General features: G+C 38.3%; 1 protein-coding gene across 1 annotated transcript; it reads left to right on the top strand.

The window, feature by feature from the left end:
- The first annotated feature begins 693 nt into the window (after positions 1 to 693).
- Positions 694 to 4249, top strand: mafba (MAF bZIP transcription factor Ba). Its single transcript, XM_016519127.1, has one exon. It carries the CDS (start codon positions 1081 to 1083, stop codon positions 2245 to 2247), a length of 1167 nt encoding a protein of 388 aa, XP_016374613.1. The 5' UTR covers positions 694 to 1080; the 3' UTR covers positions 2248 to 4249.
- The last annotated feature ends 18410 nt before the right edge of the window (positions 4250 to 22659 follow it).

The following is a 22659-nucleotide window of genomic DNA, read 5'->3' on the forward strand; positions in this document are numbered from 1 at the left end:
TTATTTTTAGAAAAATATGTTCTTTTAAATCACGTAAAAACGTACACGTTTGTTTAATTGAGTAATTTTGTCACAGTGGATAAAAGCTTAACTATTATTGTGATTTAACGACAATTGTGAAGAAGAAGTATTACGCAAATGTTGGCTGATGTAACAACCTGCTGTTGCATGTCACAGACTAATAATATCTTTTTAAAATAAAACACTTTCACAAACCATCTCGAGAGTTTGTTTTCATTTTAAATATCCGGTTAAATTAATCTGGAATTCATATGTTGTTTAAAATGCAAATATAAATAACATATCTCGATGCAAGCGCATAAGTGGACTTTTCATAAGAATGTGACGTTTTGAAAATACGCCCAGTTACAGTATGTTGTTCTTTGTATGTAGTACAGAACAAACGGATTCTCGTTAAGTGCGCATATCCAATCAGTCAATACACGAAATACCACTCTCCCTTTCTTCATCCCGTCATTAATAAATATCGCAATAAAACATACACCTGGTGGGTCCCGGGCGTCCTCATTCACGCAAAACACTATCATCATTACCATCATGTATATATTATACACGAAATACCACTCTCCCTTTCTTCATCCCGTCAGCTGACAACACACTAACAACGATCATTATGCGAATTCTCCTGATCTGATTGGTCGCCAGGATCCCCTGACGTCACGCGCGCGTAGACTATATCAGTGCAGAGGGCTCTGGCGTCCTGCTACAGTCTGAATACTCAGGAGTGAGTGCGAGCTGAACTCTCTGCGGTGCAGAGCTGGAAAAACACAGCACCCACCCACCTCAGCGCTGCTTCACTGGCTTAAGGACATAATTTGGAGTATCCGGGATCGGGACGGGAGCCCTTGTCCGGTACTCATTTTTGTCTTTTATTTATGTGTTGAGTTCAAGTGTGGCGACGGGACGAGACTTGACTTTCTCCAGAACTGTCCAAAGACTGCAGCTGTCGAGCTCCGTGCGTCCATATGAGGCAAATGTCTTTTGCAGTGCATTAGTCCAGAAAGTTTTTATTTATTTTTTTCTCGCTTTCTCCTGTTTGAACATTTCGAGTGAGTCTGCATGCTTCAGCGCTCGAGCGCATCGCGTTCGGAGACCCATCCAGAAAACTGCATGCGCAAAGAGGGGGAAGAACAGCAAAAGTCGAGTTTTGCGACGCTGGTGAACACTTTGCTGAAGAACAGGGACACAATGAGCGGCGATCTCGCCATGGGGCCCGAGCTGCCCACCAGCCCGCTGGCGTTGGAATATGTCAATGACTTTGATTTGATGAAATTCGAGGTGAAGAAAGAGGCCTTGGCGGCGCACGACCGCGCCAATATACGGCAGTGCAATCGCCTCCAGCCGCAGGGCTCCGTGTCCTCCACTCCAATCAGCACCCCGTGCAGCTCCGTGCCGTCCTCCCCGAGCTTCAGCCCCACGGAGCAGAAGAACCATCTGGAGGAGCTGTACTGGATGCCCAGCGGCGCGTACCCGCAGCAGATCGACCCGCAGACGTTAAGCCTGACGCCCGAAGACGCGGTGGAGGCTCTGATCGGTGCCACGGCCCACGGGCACCCTCCGCCCCCTCATGTGCAGCAGCAGTTGCAAGCAGGAGGCTTTGAGGGATACAGGGGCGCGCATCAGCACCACGGCCACGCGCAGCAGCAGCAGCAGCAGCACCACCACCAATACGGCGCGATCCCCCATCACCCCGACGACCTGCAAAGTCACCCCGGCGCCCACGGCCACCACCACCATCACCACCACCACCACAGTCAGGACCCCGACAGCCCTAATCCTACCTCGCCCGGGTCCCACCAGCAGCTCCACCACCGTCACCACCACCACCCCGGCCAGCAGGGTCACCACGGCGTGGGGGGCGGCCTGAGCGTGGAGGACCGCTTCTCCGACGACCAGCTGGTGTCCATGTCCGTACGGGAGCTCAACCGACACCTGCGGGGCTTCACCAAGGACGATGTGATCCGCCTGAAGCAGAAACGCCGGACCCTGAAGAACCGTGGCTACGCGCAGTCGTGCCGCTTCAAGCGCGTGCAGCAGAAGCACGTGCTGGAGAACGAGAAGACGCATCTCATCAACCAGGTAGAGCAGCTCAAGCAAGAGATCAACCGGCTGGCCCGAGAGAGAGACGCCTACAAACTCAAGTGCGAGAAACTGAGCGGAGCGAACGGGTTCCGCGAGGCAGGGTCCACGAGCGACAACCCGTCCTCTCCAGAGTTCTTCATGTGAGTGTGTGTTTGCTATGCCTGAGAGACTTTGCGCTCATTCAGATAACAGCAGTACTCATAGTAGAAGAATAATCCACAAGAAATAATAATCTCATATGTAATCATCGCCACCGAATTTGGCAACTAAAATGCGAAGAACACGTTAGAATGTTTTCTGGGAATGTAGTTTAGTTGCTTGTAGTAGCTACTTTTACCCCTTTCTTAGAGATCTCACAACAAAAGAAAAGAGAAGAAGAACTGGCTTTTGTACTTAGGATAACTTCAGATAAAACCTTCTTTCCATCATCTGGTTTGTTCTCGGTTGTTCAGGAAAAAGAAAAGAAAAAAAACATATTTGTGCTGAGCGGGGAGAGAAACTTTGGACTTTTTTTTTTTTTTTTCACTTGGCCAGAAAAGTTGAGAGAACCACAATATGCAAAACCTCCCTTTCTTCTCCTGTGTAACCCGCCCGAGTGAGGCGACAGGGGGAACTTTATGCAACATCTCATTGGTTTATTGCCTGCTTGGTTATATATAGTTATATATTAAAAAGAAAATGAAAAAAACGACAAAAACAAACACATAAATCTGCATTAAGATATTAATCCTGCATGCTGGACATGTATGGTAATAATTTCTATTTTATACACTTCTTTCTTTCTTTCTTTCTTTCTTTCTTTCTTTCTGTTCATTATGAATCATAAAGAGCATGTTTTTGATCTTTAGCTCTTTGTTGGGGATACGAGACTGGCTCTCCGGTCGCTCATTGTATGGGTTCATTTGGACTTGTAAATATATGCAACAGCAAACCTACAAACCGACATCGAAGAGCTGATTGTTTTCCAACTTTTATGATTTGTTTCATGTTTTGGGAATGGATTTCCAGTAACGGGCATTTGGAGTTGCATTTAAAGCAAGCAAACTTTGTCAAAGAAGCGCACTTTCTGGGGTAATGATTTAGGTATTGGCAGTTTTCATTTCGACTTTTTGATTGTTTCTTTGTTTTAGCAGAAACCGCCTTTACGGAAACACGCCGCACACGTACATTTAGTCATAGGTGAATTTAAAGCACGCCTTTCATTTGAACTGGTGCTCATAGTCTCATGTCTAGTTGTAGCAAGACACAAGTGTGTGTGTGTGTGTGTGTTTCTTCTTATTATTTTTCTTCTTCTTCTTCTTCTTCTTCTTCTTCATGCAAGCTGTTGCATAATCTATTGCTATTCTATAATATAAGCAATACGTATAGGTCGTATCTTTTTTGATGGATAGGATTTCAACGAATGGGCACACTTTCATCGACATTTTTTTGAGCTATATGAGCTGCCAGTTTTATAAACCAACATTTCAAAATGTAGTTATTATAATCCAGCTCGAGGGTGTAGGCTTCCTAAATCAGGGGTTTGTGTATTATTGCTTAACATGAAAACTACGCATGTATTTCAATGGAGAGTTTCAGTGATCAATGTTAAACGTTTTCCTTTATTTGATTTTTTTCTGCCGGTCAGTAAAAAAAAATAAGGGATTCAGGTTCTGCATAATCTCAAAATGAAAATTATATGTCTCATGTTATTTGTTCAGTTTATTATGATTTGTGTTTTAATTTCTTTTGTTTGTTTTATTATTATGTCGAGATTCTGGTTCTGCTGGCCAGATGCATAGTTTTTATTTTAATGATTAAATTAACAAACTGTCAGATCATATTGAATAAGCATGGTGCTTGCATCTAAGAAATATTGTTAAGAAGTCATGCATTTAACAATCTTTTTGGTTTATTACTGATTCAACTGTGTTGAAATCAAATGTAAACTGCAGCAGCGGGTTGTTGTTTTGTTTGTTAATTTCATGTATTATGAGGGGATCGATTTTCAAATCTGTTTATATAAATGGAGAAAAAAAAAAAGAATAGAGTTCAATTCGGACTGTTCCATTCAGGCTGGTTTCTGTTTCGTTTTTGCTGTTTTTGGAAGAAATGGTTTCTTATTTTGCTTATTAAAGTCCGTGAAATGGCATTGATTTCTTAGCCACTCATTTTATGCGTCAATTCCTGTGTCTGTCAAAGTTACGCAACATTTCGGTTAACTGTAGGCTATGCCGCATTGTTATCACGCATCACTGGAATCCAGTAATCAATTAGTCATCAATCAACCTTTATTCAAAATTCGACTGAGGAACGATATTTCTGTGGGGTTGTTTGAGCGGGTGGGGTCATGCAGACTGTCTCTCGCTGAACTTTGAGCTCAAACGACCCACATGCGGAAATGCCCTCTTATTATTAATCAGTATTTGAGAATTAAACTTAACTTGTGTGTGTGTGTGTGTGTGTGTGCAGAGTCCATTCCTTTATCAGAAAAAAAAGGAACACTTCTTTTTCAGAGGTTGAATACTTACCATTAATTTATTGCGCGTTATTTAAATAGGCTATGCAATATATTAAGGACGTTAAGGAAGAAGAATAAAAAAACTAAAGAAAGAAAGAAAGCTAAAAGCAGAAGCTCCATGTGTTTAGGCCTTCAGTTTTGGTGCGACCTGCAGGATTTGCAGCGCCTCGCGCGCTGACTCCAGCAAAAATCCAAGCGCGCACGTGCGCTCGGTAAAATGAGATCTTTGACCTTGCGCTCGAAGCCCAGACTGTGGGAACAGAACAATTAACCCTTCCGACACCCGACACAGCAAACATTTTCATATTTCAAACTAATTTAATGACTAGTGTGAATATATTTAGTTTGGATATTATTATATAAAATTAGGCGCATGCGGTTTTAGGACAGTGTGATACCACGCGGACAATTTTAAAATTCTATTGAAATTCTAAACAATACTACACTATATAGGTAAATAGTAAACGGTAAATATGTGTAATTAGCGGAGACCAGGACTAGCTGTCAAACTATACTTTATAGTGATTATTTTTTACTGAGAGATTTCTGTGTTTGCACATGCATTAAAGTCCTACCTGTGAAAACGCTATTAAACATTTACGTCTTTTTGCCTATAAAATAGATAGCGGTCACGACTGTCTCTTGTCTCGTAGTTTTATTGTTTTAGCTTGTTGCACAACTGCAATAACAACATATGATGGTACTGTAATTTTAGGTTGGAATTCAGAATTCACACAAAATATTCTCATTTAAAACAGTTTTAAATTGGGTGTTTACAAAACCACCGCATAAGGAAACAGGCACTTGTGTAATTGGACTTTTGACTCAAATTGGTCTTGTGACAGTATAGCCCTGATGCTTAGCATAATTACACAACATCACACACACACACACAAAAAAAAGACTGAAGAAAGTTCATATCCAATTAGACATGTCTAATTTCTAAACTAACATCATTCCGTGATGAGGAGGATTCAGAAATGGATGAACAGATGCTTTAAGCTGTGAGTGCAACTATCGCACAGCTATGGCCGAGTCTTTACAGTAAGTTAAGCCTGTTTAGAGAGCTTTGCCGCTCTTCTACAGAGCACGAGAGAAGGACAAGGGAGAGTGTTGTTAGGATTTCCTGACGGTTTTCAGTTTCTGGTGTCAGAACATTATCTGCCATGTGTCTGCACAATCTCAAGGACAGGGCGAAAGTAGCGAGGCCCGAGCCAGATGCCTCACTGAGCCAAGAGCAACCCCTACAACAACTTATATGAAAGACCACATTATTGCCCACTCACAATAATAATAATAATAGCATTTCTGACTGTAGTCATTGAAGACATGCAATGCAAAGTAGTTTTTATATAATTATTTCCTTTTATTTACTGTGCTACTCTGCACTCATGTGTTAATAGTTGAGCCCTCTTATAAGAATATCAATTAAAATCTGCTGCAATTATATTTCACTGTTGTAAATATTGACAGAGATAATTGTGCAGTAAAAAAAAAAAAAAAGGAATATGCATAGACCAACCTTTTACATTCTCTTTAGGATTAAATGTTCAATTATTATGAAGTTTTAGTGTCAAAAGGAAAAAAAATCAATTACACTCACTGTTGCTTTTGTTCAATAAGCTCACAAATTGTTATTGATTCTAATCGTTAGCATCTTCTGTACACTGTAGAGTGGGTTCTTGAGTTTTGTATTTATTTTGTATTATATATTCCTCTGTCTCTTTGCGCAAAGATACTGTATGCAAAGAAAAAAGGTTGAGAAAGGACAAAGAAGGGAGGACAAAAAAAAGTAAAAGTAGAAGGGTATAAGAATGATAGAAAGGGAAATGCATTGGCGTATTGAACCCAGTGCACTTGAAAGCCCTGAGACCTGAGTGTTATTGACATGACTTTTAAGTACTTATGTAGAACAGGTGTACACACGCAGCTACAACATGCATGCACACAAAAATCTGTAACCAAAGACTGAGAGAAACACACACAGAATATTAATGTTCTGGCGGCATGCATATAAACAGGCATGCAATCAGATCACATAGGACGCACACAGATTTGCATCAGTGTTAAGCTTGAGCTTCACTAATCGTACTCTCGCCAAGGAGAAGCTCAAGCTTAACACTGAGGCAACAACACTCACCACTTTTGCCCTGTCTTATATTTCAAATATTTATATATCAGTTTCCCTTCACAGGGCTATTATATGTCGCTCAGAAAGTCATATCAACTCTTGACAGTATGGGTCAGACTCACAAAATGACTGAGATAAAAAAAAATATTCCAAATAGAACATTCAATTTAAGGTAATCACATGCTGTGTACATGGAAATGTCTTATTCTGATTGTCTTAGTTTGGATAATCATGTGCATATGCAAAATTAGTAAATGAATGGCTGCTCTGGTTTCAGTTCAGTGGGCCGTATTCCCCTGTGTGTGTGTTTGCTCTTCTCAAAATTGTTGCCTCACTTCTAATCTCCCAACTTAACCTCTAGAAATGATTTAAAGGCAGCAAACATGTAATGGGTGTAGTTCAACAGTTTAGAAAAAAAAAAAAAATGTCTCCAGCTCTGACATATTAAAATACTACGGCTTTAACATTTTAATATGTAAATATAATAATAACAATTGTCAATTGCACAAACTTTAAGGCTACATTTTGGCAAGTTGTTCTGATATCATTGAATCTCAGTGTAAACTCACCTTTTGACTACATGTGTAGCATCTCACAATAAATCTGGCCTCCTCATGAGACTCATTTCCTTTCCAACTTCACTGAGAAAGAAAAAATACATATAAAAATGTCACATGACATTAAAACGGCAATCCCTGAATTTTAATTGAGGTGGATGCATAATTGAAAAAAACAAAATAAAAACACGAGCAGCAGTATTCAACTTTGCAATTTCTAGTGTCTTGGTATCTTAACGCTGTTTAAATTTCTTGGTGTCTTACCGCTTTTCAAATTCGATTTATATTCTCATTCGTCATCTGCACTAACTGCAATATTTACCTCAGTGGCATCCGGTACACTTCCTCTCATTTAACAATTTACAGACTTCCCTGCACGTTTAAAAACAGGCATTTATTTAATATATAAACCAATAACTATTGACACATTTCAAGCTGTTTGCTAATTGCACTCTCAGGTTTACATCTGGACAACATGACCATTATGTTTTCACATTCAGTCTATATTGACAACATCAAAGTCTATAAAGTGACGTGTGCATACATTCATACTTCCAGTGTGTGAAGCCATGACTCCAGCAGTTTTCCAGGGAAGCTACTTTTACAGGAAGACCAGACATTCATCTCAGGAAAACACATTTTCCACATTCCGGGAGAAAGTTCCTCTCTGGCATAAGCATGAGTGATGCCAGGCCTGAGCCTCCAGGTCTCAAGTCCCAAATGTCTCAAGCTTTCTTCTTCTTCACCTTGTATTTACCACTAGGTTTTCATTCTTAGCCATTTTTTTAAAACCAGGAAATACCATTTGGAGCTTTAATTCTGGCCTTCAGATGTAATATCACCAGTCACAGTTTTGATTATTGGCATAAAATTAATATTGCAGTTATTCTGTATGTCATTTAAATTACAGCACAGTGATGATTTCTGCAGACGACTCTGAAGAAATTAGAGGCAACTGTGATTTGACTTTGGTCAGATTGTTATTATTTTCCAGAAGTAATACGTATGAATTATTTCAGAGATATACTGTAACTCACAACAGAGTGAATGTACAGCTGTGCTAGATGAAGTTATTGATTAACTTTAAAACAAGAGCCCGGGCCACTTGCAGTTTTTGCAAAAGTCTTTGAACCATGCAAATTGTGACAATTCAAACAAACCCATTTACATTGGGAGCCAGATATTAATGCGTTTAATGAGACCTTTTCAGTTTTAGCCACCATAAAACTGAAAATCGAATTGAATAAATAATGAATCATTTAAATGTTGAACTAATGTAAATTTCAACTTTTGAGTGTATGTTCTAGAATTATATGATAAAACTGATAGACGTAATAATCTTTGAGGTACTTATTTGAATTTGGATTTGACTGATTTATTAACTGATCCACATACATTCATTCATTCTGAAGCAAATCTCTATGCTAGTTTTTTGGGGATAAAATGTGTAATGATCTGCTTTATGCACTTCGTGCTGATGAAGGTTTCACCCTCGCTGTCTCTATTCACACTAGTTTGCTGCATGTGTTTGTGTTTGAGGTTTTGTGTTACAGGGAAACATGCTCATCGCCATCAACATCTGCAAGTGTTTTGGAGGTGCAAAGCTTCAAGACCAACTAAAGAAAGAGACAACGAGAGCAGTACTAACACAGACACAAACACACTGATCTACAGGAGCAAACCTCAACAAGTTATCTCCACTATAAAGTTTTCCATTTGATCTTACATTTCTACATTTAGATGACTTTTATGTAATATATTTTACAACTCTCCATTCTGATCAGATGAGCTGAATAAGTTAATATTGATTAACTCACAGTTTAAACATCTCATTTCCAGAGATTCGTCTGTTTTTGTTCCATCAATACAAATCGTTTTGAAGTCAAAGCAGAATGCTTAATTCACTAGTGGTGTTTTGTTCTTGAATGAGTATGTGTTTTGAACAAATTTGTTTGAGTAAATGATTAATTGATACACAGATGCACCTACAGGCGTAACAATGTTACCTGCAGAAAGATCACTGACAAAACTCCACAATTGTTGTATAATAACAGGAAATATTATTACGTATTATGTATTTAAGACATTGGTCCTTTTTTAATATAAATAGTATGCATTTTTAAGCTTATTTCAAAAATAAGTCATGTGAAGTCCCCCTTAAGAACAATGTGCATTTCCTTATAAATTGTAAAAAAATTTTGATAAAAGTCTATGTACAGGATGATGATTCATCAGCCAAAGTGTTTTTAAAGGGGTCATATGATGCTGCTAAAAAGAACATTATTATGTGTATTTGGTGTAAGTAGACGTGGGGGTTTTAGGAGGGCGTGGACAAGTCTTAACTTTTATAAAGAATATCTCTTTGGGTTTGAGACTTTAGTATTTGCAACTTTAGGGATCTTATCTATTCAAAAACAGATTGTAACACTCCAAAGAGAAAGGAAAACTCGAAATCGCATCATATGACCCCTTTAAGGAAAATAAATAGAAACATTGGCTGTCATAGCACAAAATCCAATCTGCTTGGCACAAGACGCCCCCCAGGCCAAACTTTTACAGAATGTTTAACTGACTTTTGATATTATTCCTATTTGGTTAGTAACTGGGTAGTAACTGATTACCTGTAATCTGGATTACGTAATCACGTTCCAAAATTTAAGTGCCCTTAATTACAGTATATTACATTCTGGAAGCCTGGACTAAAATATTTCAAACTAGGAAGACTTGGAATGTTTATATTGGAATGTCATTGCCATTTTCATGTTTATGAATGTTTGTTCATATAATGCAGGGATTCCCAAATGTATTTGTCAGCCAAACCCCTTAAAATCAAATATTTACTTGAAATACATCCGAGAAAGCTAATATTTCAATCATTTAACAACACATTCGCATGTTCTCTGATGTCGGTTCATGGTCACATGCAGGTAAATAAATAAAATATTTATCTTTTTAGTGTTCAAGTGTTTAAATTATTTTTACAAAAATTTTTTATGATTTAATTAATTAGATCTTTATAAACTTACTATTCACTATTCACTCTCTATTAACTCACTAATGTAATGTTTAATGCATTTTATGATATTGACATAAAAAAATTGAATATATTTTTTCTCTTTGTTTTTTTAAATCAGTATGGTTGGTTTAATGTTAGGTTTAAAACAAGTAATCTATAAAAGTAGTCAGAATACATGACCTAAAATGAGTAATTATGTAATCTGTATCATGTAATCTGTAATAAGTAACAGACTACAATTTATAAGTAATCTACACAGCTCTGGTTAATAAAGTACTTCTGAATAAACTGACAGTCATCTTAACCATTTTAACCAGCATTTGCCTGTTAGTTTGGCTAATTTGAGCTGAAACCTACTAGCACTTATAGCAGAGCAGAACGCTCTCATGATCAAGGATGTCTGTGTAAACAATAATCTGAGTCATGAACTGAGCTCAGCCTCAATCATGCAGGTAAATAAATAAAATATTTATATTTTTAGTGTTCAAGTGTTTAAATTATTTTTACTCAAATTTTTTATGATTTAATTAATTAGATCTTTATAAACTTACTATTCACTTTTCACTCTCTATTAACTCACTAATGTAATGTTTAATGCATTTTATGATATTGACATAAAAAAATTGAATATATTTTTTCTCTTTGTTTTTTTAAATCAGTATGGTACATTTAATGTTAGGTTTAAAACAAGTAATCTATAAAAGTAGTCAGAATACATGACCTAAAATGAGTAATTATGTAATCTGTATCATGTATTCTGTAATAAGTAACAGACTACAATTTATAAGTAATCTACACAGCTCTGGTTAATAAAGTACTTCTGAATAAACTGACAGTCATCTTAACCATTTTAACCAGCATTTGCCTGTTAGTTTGGCTAATTTGAGCTGAAACCTACTAGCACTTATAGCAGAGCAGAACGCTCTCATGATCAAGGATGTCTGTGTAAACAATAATCTGAGTCATGAACTGAGCTCAGCCTCAATATGTGTTCAGTAGCCAGGGCAAGCGGGATTGACCTGAATTGCACATGAAGTTTGAGCAGATTGTGATTACACAGGGGGAAAGATTTAAGCGATTATGCTATTTTGGAGGATTATGAAAAGTAGATTTTTCAAACTACTAAATCCTGCAGCCCACCCACAGCATTGGTCTCAAATGTGCAGATGAGGAGACAGTTAACAGGTGTCAGAAGTACAGCAGCGTTCTGACCAACACATGCTGTATGCGGCATTACACCCCTGAAAAAGAAAAACTGCACCAAATAAATCCATCAACAGCTACCAGCTTTCTAGATCAGGACACATTTGTATTTGTGACATGGTACATTTTAAACTTGTGACAAAGTTTACTTAGCAACAAAATTTGAAAACAACAACAGTGCAATGCAATGTACTTTGGAATCCCTTTATCCATTCTGAAATCCTGCTCTCTAAAGTGATGCAATGGCACCAACTGGTCAATCAATTCTGTCTCTAGCTGATGTATTGGGGTTGTGTCAAGTGGTTGTGGGCAGGGGCGGACTTACCCATTAGGCAAAGGTAGGCGACCGCCTTGGGCCCCCAAAAGCCAAGGGCCCCCTAAAATGCTTTTCATATAGGACATGTGCATTAAGCGCTGACACGCGAACGGTTGCTGTGGTCATGTGACTTCAGTTGTGCTTGCATGAGGATAATTTGGAATTAGGCAAAAGGGAAAATAAAGTTTTGATTTGACATGACTAACAACAACCATTCGCAGCTAATCTTACATTGTAAGCAGAGTTTAAATGTATGCAAATGAATAGTGACTAGTCAGCCGCCTCCTGATGCTGTTTTACGGTGTAGTTAAAGGGATAGTTCACCCAAAAATGAAAAATTGATGTTTATCTGCTTACCCCCAGGGCATCCAAGATGTAGGTGACTTTGTTTCTTCAGTAGAACACAAACGAAGATTTTTAACTCAAACCGTTGCAGTCTGTCAGTCATATAATGGAAGTGAATGGGAATCACGGCTTTGAGAGTCAAAAAAACATACACAAACAAAACCAAATTAAACCCTGCGGCTCGTGACGATACATTGATGTGTAAAGACACGAAACGATCGGTCTGAGCAAGAAACTGAACAGTAGTTATATTATTTTTTACCTCTGATGCACTACAGTGTCTGAACTGTCTGAACTGTCCTGAGCGCGTCCTCGACAGCCGGCGCGTGACGCGTCTTCTTCTTGCTTTACGGCGGATCGCAGACTTATAAGTGCATTACTGCCACCTATCTATCAAATGGACCATTGACACGCCTAATTGAGATTGTAGATAGGGTGTCAATGGTCCATTTGAGAGATAGGTGGCAGTAATGCACTTATAAGTCTGAGATCTGCCATAAAGCAAGAAGAAGAAGAAGACACGTTACGCGCCGGCTGTTGAGGACGCGCTCAGGACAGTTCAGACAGTTCAGACACTGCAGTGCATCAGAGGTAAAAAACGATATAAATACTGTTCAGTTTCTTGCACAGACCGATCGTTTCGTGTCTTTACACATCAATGTATCGTCACGAGCCGCAGGGTTTAATTTGGTTTTGTTTGTGTATGTTTTTTTGACTCTCAAAGCCGTGGAGCCCATTCACTTCCATTATAAGACTGACAGACTGCAACGGTTTGAGTTAAAAATCTTCGTTTGTGTTCTACTGAAGAAACAAAGTCACCTACATCTTGGATGCCCTGGGGGTAAGCAGATAAACATCAAATTTTCATTTTTGGGTGATCTATCCCTTTAAGAGGAAATGCCTACTAGAAACCAACAGCACTGCAGCTTCAAATTGAGCTATACGTGTGATATGTGAGCTGAAAAAAGACTAAAGGTGTGGTCTCAATAGCAAAATTTTGGCAAACGTTTGACAAAATTTCAGGACAAAAAAGGTCCATTGTATGTTTTAAAATAGTGTAGCGGTGAGCACAGCTCACAGAGAAGTTACTTTTTTTAAACTAATAATCTTCTGTTTGTTAGCGTTGGTCAACCTATTGTGAAATCCGCATAACACGAAATTCCAGATTAAATATTAGATATGTGCTGATAAACTTTATTTGAGTATTTCAGTTTCAGTGAGGACAGACAAATTACTTGACACTTAAAACTTGTCATGTTTGACTAACATGCCACTGTTTCTTATTGTACTGAAAAACAAACAAAACAAAAAAACACTTTCAATCACAATGCTATCTCGTTTTCCAGTGAAATGCAAATATCGCTAATACAAGATACATTTTTATCAGGCATAACCCCACTGAACATATTTAGGATGACAGATTTGAACCAAAAATCTTTTAAAGCAGATCTGAACCAGCCAAACAAACAAACAAACAAAAAGTAATTTACACTATATTATAATATAGTTAAATCACATTTGCAATTATATTATAATAGAGCGGTTGTTTTAAAGTGTGTATAGTATTACTGTTTTTACTATATTTTTGATCAAAGAAATGCTGCCTTGGTGAGCAGAAGAGACTTTTTTTTTATTTTTCAAAACATTAAAACGTTTTAACAGTCGTGTATGTTTTTTTTTTTTTTTTTTCTTATGCCCTTTTTTAATGCACAGACTATGAGTATCCTTTTTTAAGACTTTTATTATTGGATATAGTGGACAAAGGCTTTGCAATGATCAAAAAGCATTCAACTAATTTATTATGTGTTCATTTCTGACAAACTAGAGAACCCAGCTAAGATATTTTACAGTGGGTACAGAAAGTATTTAGACCCCCTTAAATTTTTCACTCTTTGTTATATTGCAGCCATTTGCTAAAATCATTTAAGTTAATTTTTTTTCCTCATTAATGTACACACAGCACCCCATATTGACAGAAAAACACAGAATTGTTGACATTTTTGCAGATTTATTAAAAAAGAAAAACTGAAATATCACACGGTCCTAAGTATTCAGACCCTTTGCACAGTGCTGTGTGTACATTAATGAGGAAAAAAAATTAACTTAAATGATTTTAGCAAATGGCTGCAATATAACAAAGAGTGAAAAATTTAAGGGGGTCTGAATACTTTCCGTACCCACTGTATATGAAAAACAGGCTTATTATCTTACACAGCTGTGCTTCTCGAGTACATTTATCTCATTTTTAATGGCGTTTAGACACATTTACTGGAAATTGAGACAAAAATACTGATGAAAAACATGATTGTTTTGCAGGGCAGAATCCTTGAACTGCTTCTGAATTGGTTGGGTTCTTGCTGTTAGGAGGTCTGATAAAGAGATGCATCTGGAGGAGTATATTACATTGTAGTCCTTCTCTCTCACCCAGTATCTCTCCCAGCTCTCCTGGGAAGAAGAAAGGGAAGGAATAGACTCAAGAAAAAGTGTGTCTGCCAGAGGCCAGCAGAGCTCTAATCAAACAGCACAGGGTTAGCGCAAAAACCGTGGGGTAAAAATATCCACCTATTTATACGCAGTCAGGAAGGGCTCCCCTCACAGAGTTTGCAGAGAACAACACAACTACACTGTGAGCCCCGATCTGCCGAGTCCTGGAGGATGGTCGTGTTCAAGTGAAAGTTTCAGTTACGCCACGAAGAGCTGGAGCGTGTCAGAATCCTTAATAACAGGACGTCATGCTCTCCTCTGTTCTTCTGTCAAACCTCATGCTCTGCTGGGACGGACTTCCTCATTCTTTGTGGGCCTGGAAACTTTTATGCCTAACACGTGAAAATTATTGTAATCATAAAATTAACTCTTATGAACTCAGTGAACTCAGATTATTTTAGCATGTTTCTCTAGGCTAATCAAAAGCTAGTTTACAGACATAATGGAAGCTTTACACTTCTATTGTATAGTAAAGAAGTTATGGACTTCACAGTAAGGTGTGGGGAAGGATAATATCATTGTTTCAGTTTGGGGTGAATTTGACCACTGTTGAAAAGTGCAGGAGAATGAAGTACAGTAAAATACATTCCAGTGTATTTCTACAATATGTACATCAATCGGAAAACCTCAGCTTCAATCAGAAAGTCATTGCAAATATTTATGTTACAGTATATACCTGAGGTTCTGTGAGCTAAGATTTCATCACTTGCCTTCAACTTGAGTAAAACACGTTCAATTTATAGATTAAATCATGTGTTAGTTTACTCATTTACTCAGTTGCTGATCCCAATTGACTTCCATAGTATGAAAAAAAAAAAAAAAACAATTGGAGTCAACAGGGACCAGAAACTTTCTGGTGGTTACAAATATTCTTCAAAATATCTTCTTTTATGTTGAGGAGAACAAAGTCAATTCAAATCAAATTCATACAGGTTCAGAACAACTTGAATACTTTCCCCACTGTATATTAGTGCTGTCAATCGATTATAAAAAAAAACGAATTAATCGCACATTTTCCGAAATTAATCGTGATTAATCGCGATTAATCCCACCTAACATTAAAGTTTTTAAATAGTATATTTACCTGTGCCCTTCAGCAGAGATATACAGAAATTGAAATTGAAGTTATCAAACACTAAATTCTAAATTAAATATAGATAAATCCTTGAAGCTATAAAAGTTATTTTTTCCCTCTTTTTTTTCTTTGTCCTTTGATTAATAGACATCCCAGCAGCTGGTTATTAGGTTGTTTTGGCTGCTATTTCTTTAAGAGCTGCCGCTGCTGAACGTGACGCGGATCTGACACGCATCAGATTTTCTCATATACAATATTCTCATATTCATATTTTCTCATATACAACATATACATATTTTACCTTTTCTGACCCAGCCGCTTTCAGGTCTTAAAGTCTCTATTAATGAGCTGACGAGTTAAATCAGGTGTGTTAGATGAGGGAGACAGTGCTGGGCAGCTCCAGGACAGTTTGGAAAACCTTTTCAGAGACATGTTCTATACAGAGACACGTTATATATATTATATATATATATATATACTGTGTAATATCCCTTTAAAGTCTTAGTCTTAAGGTTAAGCCTTAAATGTTTAGTTAGTTTTGATGTACAGTAGTACATAAGACTTTTAGAAGTGCCTTTATTTGTATTTGCTCAATTGGTGTCACAAATGTGTTCATAAATTGTGTTAAATGTGTCATTTTACTTGGTCTTCAGGGTGCACGATGAACTCAAACTGCATTCTCTGAGCAAGCAATGAGGGTCATGAACATGTTTATTAGATAAACATATACTGTATCTCTACACATGCACATGCACAGAGCTTTGAGTGTGTGTCCGTGCTGATTTTTCCTGTTCTGGGCGAAAGTGTGTTCTATCCCCAGTCACAGAGGACGAGCAAGGGAAATATTTGTGGCAGAACTGTGGTCAGAGAGAAAGAGTGGCAAAGAAAAGAGTAAAAAGAGGGAGTGAAACGGAAAGGAGTTTGCAGGGAGGAGTGAGATAGTGTCCTTGTTTTATAATGAAGGTATGTTTGAATACTTATCCATTTCCTTTTTCAAACTGCAGTCTCTAGAGTTTAGAGTTACAGCATGTTACCAGGATTCAGCATTCAGCAGTCTAACACTTTTAAGGTTTTTTTTTTTTTGTCATATAAGATCACAGTTTTTAAACTAAGCATGAATGACAGCACAGAATGTCATTAGTGTCTGATTGTCATTTTTTTGGAGCAATGACAGACTATTAGTTGTCTCTTTATATTAAGAAGACTATTAACATAAAAATAGAATATTAACAAAAGCATTTAAAAATGAATAAATGAATAAATACATGATAATAATAATACATATACATATAAATATAAAATATATATATATTCAAACAGATGGAAAAAACAATGGACATGCACCCAAACACAAACATATATCGTCGCCACTCACAGCAGAGCAGTTGCAGATGAGATGGTGTGTGTAATGACACACTGGTGGGAATCTGCCGTTGCATGTTAATTCTTCCTTCACGCTTGCCTTGACGAAGACAGAGCCTCTAATTGAAGCTAAACAAACTGCTGACCCAGAGCACAGCTCAAGGTCCTATCCATACACACATACACACCAACACCCACGAGCACACGCATATACGCACATGCACCATCATGCATATGGATTCCTGTACATTCCTCTGTACAGTGTCATTATTCAAACAAAGCAACATATACTGCAGATGTGCATGCACATATGCAGATGCAGGACCGCTGACTGGGTGACACAGTTTTAAAGGGAGTGTCCTATGTTCTTCTCTATGATTTCACTACGAACATATGCACATGTGCATACAACGCATGTACACACATCATGCTTTAGCATGTACACACATATTCTGTTATATGCATGCCAGCATGTCACCATGCAGACAGTTGTTGTTGCATAGAGAGTCATAGTTTTTATCTGTTTGTAATGCATGCACACTCATGCATGCAACATACATGCACCAGCATGAACTAGCATATCCTTGCATATGCATGTTCCTTTGTAAGCATTTTACCATACAAACGCACTGGCACATAAATGTGCATCAACAAATGCAAATGCTGACATGCTGAACTGCTGACTAGAGAGACTGTAGAGAAAGTTTACGAGCGTGTACAAGCGCATGCGCATGCATACACATGCATACACATGCTTCAACACACACACACCAGGCTGTACATGCATTTTCTAGTATAAGCATGCTCATCTGTAAGCATGTCACCATGCAAATACAGTGACTCAAAAGTGTGCATGCACAAAAACATAATGTGTTGATTTTACCATGAAAAAATGCACAGCATGCAATGCATGCACATGCAGTACATACATACATGTACCCGTACACACAAATTATGGCATATGCATGCTTCAGAATTAGCATGTCACCATTCAAATGCAAGTATACATATATATACATGCAAACAATACAAATGCAGGCCTGTGTGACCTCTGCATAGTTGGTATATTTGATTTTTAAAACTAATGCATCCACACACATGCATGCAGTTGCTTGCACATACACACATGCAGCAGCCTGTAGACACATAATATGGCATATACATGCTTTTACATTATCCATTCAAAAGCAATGTTACAAAATGTGAATGCAGAAATGGAAATTAAGGCCTGTAGGATCTCTTCATAGTTGGTATATCTGATTTTACCACTAATGCATGCACACACATGCATGCAGTCACTTGCACATACACATATGCACTAGCCTGCACATGCATATTTTAACAAATGCACACTTCTCTGTCATTATGTCAAGTAATACAGTAACACATGCATGCATTTACAAATGCAGATGCAGGCCTATAAGATGTCTGCACGGGTGAGATGTAGACATATGTAGAGAGACTGTCATAATTGATATCTGTAATGCCATCACTAATCCATGCACACACATTGATATACATGCACATGTATGTTAACATATGCATGCTTCTACATTAGTATGCCATTTTAAGCAGTGATGCATGCATGCACAAATGCAGGTACAGAACTACAAGACATCTGCATGGGTGACACCAGTGGTGTAGTGGTGCCTGGAGAAGTGGGTATAGCCTAATCTTATTTTTATTATTATCATTTTTTTTAAAAAGCGGCCCAGCAAAGGATGAACACCCTGTGCTGTAAACTGTGACATGTAAAACTAGTCTTGCATATTTAGTTCACCCTAAAATGGGCCAGTAGTATTTGCACTGCCACTTAACTTCTGCTGCTTGACTTCACATAGTAAGGATCATTATGAAATTAATATTAACCACAGAAGAGGTGCAGATTTTGCAATAAATAAATAATAAAAAAAATAATAAAAATAAAATAAAAACCTTAAATAGACTGCAGCAATTAGCATCATTTTGGAAGTGAGGAAGTGATGATTTTTTTTTTAATATACAACAACACTTTTTTGGCTACAGCGATTTCCTGCACGTCATAAATTATTACTTCTACAAAAAAAAAAAAAACTTTCTGCATGACGGCGCCCTCCGGCTTCGAGTATGAATTAAACATGCACTGCATGAGAGTGTTTAGTGCTTCGTAATGTCAGAGCCGGCCCAAGGCATAAGCACACCAAGTGGCTGCTTAGGGCCCCCGGGGCCACCAGGGGGCCCCCAAGAATACATGAAATGTCAACTTGATTATTTATTTATTTATTTATTTTGTACGTTTTGGACTTTCTGCTCTCTGCTTCTGCTATACCTGCGTATACCCTGCACTACACCACTGGGTGACACAGTTTTAGAGAAAGTGTCATAGATGATGTCTTTAATGTCACCACTAATGCATGCACACACATGCATGTAGCCAAGCTTATTCCTGCATATGCATGTTCTTTTATAAGCATTTTACTACACAAATGCAGTGACACACAAATGTGCATGCACAAATGCAAATGCAGGCCTGCAGAACCACTGACACAATTGCATATGCATACAAATACTTGCATTTTCCGACATATGCATGCACCTCTGGAAGCATGTCACCATGCAAATACAAATACATTGTGAGCATGCACAAACGGAGATGTAAGCCTACAAGACCTCTGCATGGGTGATACAGTTGTAGAGAGGGTGTCACAAGTATCACATAGGGTGTCACATATCTGTAGTCATCACTAATGTATGCATGTACATGCATGCAGTTGCTTTCACATACAAATATGCACCAGTCATATTTTAACATATGAATGGCTCTCTGTTAGCACGTCACATTAAGCAGTGACATATGTATACGTGCACAAATGCCTAACCAGACCTCTACATGGGTGACACATTTGTAGAGAGAGTGTCATAGATGATGTCTTTCATTTCACCTCTAATGCATGCACACACATGCATGCAACCACTTCAGCATAGATGTTCCAGCCAGAACAAGCATATGGCTGCATATGCATGCTCATTTATACGCATTTTACTACACAAAAACACTGATGCAGTGAAATGTGCATGCTTATAAATACTCGCATTTTCTGACAAATGCTTGCCACCATGCAAATACATTGACTCAAAAGTGAGCATGCACAAATGCAGATGTAAGCATATAAGACCTCTGCATGGGTGATACATTAGTAGAGAGAGTATCATAAATGCTCATTTTAATTTCACCACTAATGCATGCACACACATGCATGCAGCCGCTTTAACATAAATGCATCAGCCTAAACAAGCATATTTCTGCATATGCATGCTGCTTTATAAGCATTTTACTACACAAATGCAGTGATGCATTGAAAAGTGCATGCATGTAAATACTTGCATTTTCTGACACATGCATGTTACCATGAAAATACATTGACTCAAAAGTGAGCATGCACAAATGCAGATGTAAGCATATAAGACCTCTGCATGGGTGATACAGTAGTAGAGAGAGTGTCAAAAATTCTCATTTTAATTTCACCACTAATGCATGCACACACATGCATGCAGCCGCTTTAACATAAATGCGACAGCCTAAACAAGCATATTCCTGCATATGCATGCTCCTTTATAAGCATTTTACTACTCAAATGCAGTGTTGCATTGAAAAGTGCATGCATATAAATACTTGCATTTTCTGACACATGCATGTTACCATGCAAATAAATTGACTCAAAAGTGTGCATGCACAAATGCAGATGCAGGCCTGCAGAACCACTGACTGGGTGACACAGTTGCATAGATAATGTAGTATCTTTGATGTCATCACAAATGTATGTGCACATATGTAAACGCCTGCGCATACATGCATGCACCAGGCTGCACATGCATAATACATGGCAGCCACAATGTTTACATGCACAAATGCAGATCCAGACATCAATAACTTCTTGAGAGAGTGTCGTAGTTGGTCCTTTGATATCCAAGAGAATTTTCAGTGCTTGAATTGTCCCGTTCCAGAGCATCTACAGGAAACACAAGGACGCCTTTGTGTCATCTGCACTGTGAATCCTTGCTGCGGCCCACAGATTATTTCACCGTGCTACACTTTAGGAAGGGCAAGTGCATGCACGCTTGTGCTGATCGCATGCCAGAGGCGGGAGGGAGGGAGCGCACACACGTTTAGCCCTCCTTCTCTCTTTCTCCCTCTCTCCTTAGAGACTTGAAGCTCTTTGAAGGTGATCTGAGGTATCGTCGTCTTTGTGGCTTACTGCTCCCTTACCCTCTCCACCTGGGCCTCCAGGGGTCTGAACCCAACGCAGTGCCGGCTCCAAATCCAGGCCCAGGCCTCTCCCAGAAGCCCCAGGCCTCAGAAGGCAGAGAGAGAGATGTTTCTGCTGTAATTGAAGATACCGATGCAGGAAGAACAAGAAGCTATTACAGTGAATATGTCTGGGAAATTAAAAGATCTGATTTTAATAGCATGTCAAAAGCTTGTGCATGTGTGCGGGACACTTTGCCTGAATGTAGAAGAGTTCTATAAGTTTGTATGGGTTAAGTGAACAAGATAGAACATGACAAAAGTAGTCAGAGAGAGAGCGAGAGGGAATTATTTAGTGTGACTCATATTCTTACACTAGCCATTGTGTCTGCAACTTTCAAAAATACTTTATTTAAAGGAATAGTTCAACCTGAAATGAAACTTCGGTCTACGTTTACTCACTTTTAGGCTATCCCAAACCCACATGACGTTCTTGCTTGCTTGCTGATGATTTGGAATGAGATTGAGAGTTTCAGTGATGTGGAGGGTTTTCAAAAGACTTGTGCTATTTTTTTATTATTCAGTTTTTTGTTTTTTTTTAGCTCAACAGCACCATCATGAAACAAAACACCCTTTCTGTTTTTGTGCACTGTGGACGAAAGAAAGTCATATGGGTGTGGAACAACATAAGGTTGAGTGAATGATGACAGATTTTTTTTTTTTCAACTATCCCTTTAAAGAAATTTGGGTTGAACTTCAGACTCCCACATGTCTGTTTCAGATACACAGATATACACATCTGTCTGCAACATCTGTCAGTGTTAAATAGCACTCATTATTTCGCTATTAAGCCTGATCTTAATGGCCTGGTAATGACAACATGTTCATTGCAGTATAAGCGAGATCAGACTGCGGGGTGTTAGCAAACTTTTGGTCCATGATTATGAGCAAAAATCTTTACTCTCTTCAACACCTGCATCCCATTCCATCTTTTCCTCTCTCTAATGTTTATTCTTCTCCCATCCTTCCATTTCTCATTCTGTTTTTCCTTTCCATTACCCCCATATCTCTCTGTACTTCCCCTCCGGGTGCATCTCTCCTCAATAACCCGTCTGGCCTGTTCGCAGTCTGACGCATGCACATGCTGCACACACAATCACACAAATCATGCACACGGCTGCCTATAGGATCCAGAATAAATGGACAATAAATAAATAAAGAGCGATAAAGAGAATATGCATTGCTGTGACTCAGAAGCCAACGAAACTTGAAACAGGATTTCTCAATAGAAGATTTTTACTAATTACAGACAGGAAGAGGAAACCCAGAAACTTTCAAAATT

The sequence above is a fragment of the Sinocyclocheilus rhinocerous genome, unplaced genomic scaffold (assembly GCF_001515625.1).
Source record: "Sinocyclocheilus rhinocerous isolate Xijiao unplaced genomic scaffold, SAMN03320098_v1.1 scaffold1049, whole genome shotgun sequence".
Classification (NCBI taxonomy): domain Eukaryota; kingdom Metazoa; phylum Chordata; class Actinopteri; order Cypriniformes; family Cyprinidae; genus Sinocyclocheilus; species Sinocyclocheilus rhinocerous.